Source organism: Ammospiza caudacuta, chromosome 7, assembly GCF_027887145.1.
Source record: "Ammospiza caudacuta isolate bAmmCau1 chromosome 7, bAmmCau1.pri, whole genome shotgun sequence".
Classification (NCBI taxonomy): domain Eukaryota; kingdom Metazoa; phylum Chordata; class Aves; order Passeriformes; family Passerellidae; genus Ammospiza; species Ammospiza caudacuta.
The window spans coordinates 34,316,229-34,320,809 of NC_080599.1; the positions used below are offsets into that span (position 1 = coordinate 34,316,229).

At 46.7% G+C, this 4,581-nt stretch overlaps 1 protein-coding gene across 1 annotated transcript; it reads left to right on the top strand.

Moving 5' to 3' along the window:
- The first annotated feature begins 1,205 nt into the window (after positions 1-1,205).
- Positions 1,206-4,277, top strand: C7H1orf52 (chromosome 7 C1orf52 homolog). The gene is made up of 3 exons (XM_058808780.1): positions 1,206-1,463; positions 1,554-1,761; positions 2,932-4,277. The coding sequence occupies exons 1-3, from the start codon at positions 1,206-1,208 to the stop codon at positions 3,018-3,020; spliced, it is 555 nt and encodes a 184-aa protein (XP_058664763.1). The 3' UTR covers positions 3,021-4,277.
- The last annotated feature ends 304 nt before the right edge of the window (positions 4,278-4,581 follow it).

Here is a 4,581-nt window from a genome sequence, read left to right on the forward strand (position 1 = left end):
TTTTGTTCTCCTTGTCTTTTTAGAGAAGTCTGGTGGAAAGAGTGACTTGATGTGAAATGCCTGTGCTATGCACTCAAGAGCAGTCTGTAAGGGAAACATGCATGTGAAATGAACAGCTCTGCTGCTTAAGTAGTTTCTGCAGTTCATGACTACTATTACTAACCTGATTCTTGCTTTTTTTCAAATGACTCTATTGCTCAACTTCCTACGGATGTGAGAAGAGTTGCTTCCAACCACGCATACCGATTTCATTCTTAAATTAAGTTTTTTATTAATAGCAGGGGAGAAACAAAAACTTTGAGTGCTGAGAAGCATGACTTGAAAAAGGATTTGCAAATGCTGCAGGCACTGTGGTGTCTCACTTCAGCGACTGTTTTCATTATACTTTGTGTATAGGTCTTACTTCAAAATAATGACATGGTATTGATTATGAGAGATCGGCTGGATATGGCTTAGCATCTTTACAGTTAAGGAAGTGACCTTAGTATAACCAAAACCCCTTCCTCAGATCTTATCCTGCTTCTGGTAGTAGAAGTAATCTGAACATAGAATCATAAAATATGCTGAGTTGGAAGGGACTCATGAAGATCCCGGAGTCCAATTCCCAGCCCTGCACAGGACATCCCCAAGGGTGAGTGGCACCCTGCGCCTGAGAGTGTTGTCCAAGCCCTTCCTGAGCTCCGTCAGGCTGTGCTGTGACCGCTGCCCTGGGGAGCCTGTCCCAAACACGCTCTAGGTGAAAAAGCTTTTCTGAACCTGCCCTGCCCTCCATCCCCTTAGAGCAGCACCAGTGTTTTAGCCGATGCAGTAATGTGTGCATGAGTCAATCACAAGGGAGGTCTAGTACAAACTTGGTCCAACAATTTTGAAAAATCTCTTTTGGTAAAGATACCTCCTGGAGCTGCGCTGATCAGCGCTGTGCCTGCCCTGGGTTAGCCGGTGGTCGGACATTAAGGAAAACGTGTTTTCCCTCCGCTTAGCCTGCAGGTGTAGAAAGGGAGAAATGAAGGTTGGCTCGGTTTCGTGTCAGATTTTCGCTCTCTGGTCACTGGAAGGGAAGCCCCCGGTACGGCGGAGCCCTCAGGCCCCGTTTCCCGCTCCGCTCCGCTAGCCCCGCGCAGCCCCGGGCCGGGCTCTGGCAGCCGCGGGCCGGAACCCTCGGCGCGGGCGCGGTTTCCGCGGGCGGTGCGAGGCGCGGCCCCGCCATGGCGGCGGAGGGGGAGGACCCGCTGGGCTATTTCGCGGCCTACGGCAGCTCCAGCTCCGACTCGGAGCCCGAAGAGCCGCAGCCCGACGAGCGCCCGGCGGGAGCCGCCGCGGCCTCGGGGGGCACCCCGGGGCGGCCGCGGCTGCCGCCGCCCGACGAGCTCTTCCGTCGCGTGTCGCAGCCGCCCGCCTTCCTCTACAACCCGCTCAACAAGGAGATCGACTGGGAGAGCCGCGTGCTGCGGGCGCCCGAGGAGGTGCGGGGGGCGCGGGGTGAACTCAGGCGGCGCCGGGGCCGCCACGGGCCCCCCGGGCCGCCGTGACGGGCGCTCTGCTCTCTCCCGCAGCCCCCCAGGGAGTTCAAGGTGTGGAGGAGCAACGCCGTGCCCCCGCCTGAGACCTACAGCCCGCCCGAGAAGCCGCCGCCGCCGGCCCCCACCCTCGACATGGCCATCAAGTGGTCCAACATCTACGAGGACAATGGCGACGACGCGCCCCGCCAGGCCGGCAAAGCCAAGTTCCTGCCGGACGAGGAGCAGGAGCCCCTGGAGTCGGGTGAGCCCCGGCTGAGGCGGCTGTGCCTCACACGGAGGGAGGCTCGGGCGCTGCCGGAGCCCGGCCGGGCGGGCGGGAGGCTGCCCCGGGTCCCGAGGGAGCTCTGCCGGCCTCTCCTGCTCCGCCGCTGCCCACGGCAGAGAGCCTGGCCGCAGGGCTGGGGCACTGCAGGGCCGGTGCTTTGGCTTTGCTGGATCCAACACAGACCCTCGAGCAGCCCCTCTGCTCCTCTCCCCCTCTGTCAGTAGCAGGGAAGCGTTAGAGTCTGTGGCGCTGTAGTTCTGTGAAACCAACAGGTTCACTCATGGTGCTGCTAAAGCAGAAGGTGGTGTAAAAGCTTCAGGTGCTTTACACTAAGGTGTTGGCCTTAGTTGTAGATGTAGGTCAGATTATTTCTATAATGTTTGCAAAACTTGGGGTCCAAAAGAGGAATCAAATGGAAGGTCCGTGGGACAGATTACTGAAGAAAATATTTGCTATCCTGTTCACTTTCTGTGATGGTAAAAGCTGTAATGGTAGTTTAGGTAATAAAGAAATGTTTGATAGGTGGGTGGATTTTTTTGTTTTTAATTGCTGGAGAAAGAGAATAGCAATAACCAAGAGAACAGAACCAGAAGAAGAAATTCTGAGCTTTCAGAACACAATGCTTTAATTCATTGGTAAAGTTGTGAACAAAGCTTTTCCAAAAGAAGGATTTTTTTGCTGTCTTGCCTGATCTTTGGTTCTGGGTGTTCTTTCCCAGTAGCAGTTTTTGTTTTTCTCCGTGTGTTCTATGTTTTCCCTGTCCATGCATTTCTCTTAGTCAGCCTTCATCCAAAGGAAGAAGGTAAAATGTTGATTTTGACATTATTTCCTGCTTCAAAAATGTAATTTTCTAGCTTTTTCTGTTAGCTAGTCAAATAATAATTTTTTTAGAACAGGTACTGTACAGTATCATAAAGCCTCTTTTCAGTTACCTGCAGTGGTTTGTGGCAGTGGTAAGAAGTAACCATTCCTGTTCTGCCCACATATTGTGTGCATTCAAAAAATGAGGATGTTGTCAGTTAATGCTACAGTGTCTTTTTTCAAGCCGTCTCAGATGTGGTTAAGTCAGTTATTCTAAGACAGGGTGGTGTTTAAGACAAAAAACTGGCTTTGCTGATCTTGATTAACTCTTTCTTTTATTTAAAGATGGTGAAAAAGACGAGGAACCAGCTTCTGCTAAGAAACGTAAAGTAGAGTCTGGAGAACAGGCAAAGAAGAAGAAGAAGAAGGTATAAGCAGGATTTGTTTTGGATTTAGACATAATGAGAATTTCAAGGAACTTGGATTCCTCTGCTGAGATGGGAAACAAATACTGTTTACTGCATTTCTCTCTCGGGTAGGGAATTTTATTTCTGTAGTGTGCTTGCCTTTTGGAAAGCACAAAATTAAATGGACAGTGTTGTGGTAGAACTTGTTTACTGAACAAAATTTAAACCTGTTTATTTGAAACAAGGATTTAGATGAAAGATTCATTGCCATGGATACTTGTGCTCATGCAGGTTACAGGGCTTCACAATATTTTGTTTATCAAGAAACCTGGTAACGTGCGTTCTTCTGGACTGACTTTTCCATTGTGTCAAAACCTTTTATAAAGGAGTATATACTAAAGATTTTTTAGGTACTGGTCCGTGATATGTTCACATAATGTTGTTTTTAAATATATGTATAGACTGCAAATAGTCACTGGAATAAAACTACATTTGAAAACATCTGTGGTATAAATATTGCATTGCATGCTTGGTGAATAGGAGCAATGAATTGTGTATTATATGCCATTCACTGATATGTGACTTAACAGATTCCTCAGGGCTTTTTTGTTCAAATAAATACACAACTACACATTGAAAAAAAAATGGACCTAAAACTGAATTTAATATTTTGTAGTTATTTTAATGTTATGGTATGTTCATCAGTGAAACATGAGACTAACTGATGGAGGGAGAATTGAAGCATGTAATGTGTTCTTCCAGAAACAAAAAATAGAATCAAGATATTTATGTGGACAAAAATTATGACAAAGCTGTGATAGAGTCTTTGCTGCCAAATTGTATTTATTTCAGTACAAACAGTTGGTATTCTTCTCAAAGTGCTAGCCAGTGTATGTTTCATTTGTGGTATGCTGCTGAATGGGGTTTTGGGTCTGTATATGACAAGGTACCAGCAGGTACCAGCTTGCACTGGATTGGAGAAAAGGTTGCTGTATATTTTCAGATAAAGATTCTGTGCCTTAGAAAATCTGCAGTGAGATTAGTGCCTGCTAATAGAGATTAATGTAATTAAATTGTTAATGTAAAAATTTTTGTTTTCTATTTTTCTTCTGTCTTGGACTAGCTTTACTTTAGCAGAGCAGATTCTGTATACATATGTGCTAATATGATGTTAATATTTTTAAGTGATTTTAAGAGATTTTTTTTAACGTCAATATATAGAAATTGTGGTGTATTAATTTTCAGTGAATATATGAAGTTGTTAAGAAGTTATGAGTTATGCAATTCTAGCCTTGGCAGTGTGATAATGCTTTCTCTGGATCCTTGTCTACCTGCAGACTGCATCTGCTCCTTGCCACTTTCACAGGCTGTGGGGCCAAATCTGTGATATTTGACACAGATGAGGGCTCCACCTTTCCTATTGCAACCCAGACACCAGCCACTGTCCTAGCAAGCTGCAGGGTGAGGGATACTGTCATGGCAAAGCTTGTGGAGTGCCAGCTCTCTGTAGGATTTCTCAAAGTACTCCAGCTGCATTTTTGGGTTTTACAGTAGTTGTGTTTGCTAGTGCAATGCTCCTTGAAGAGTG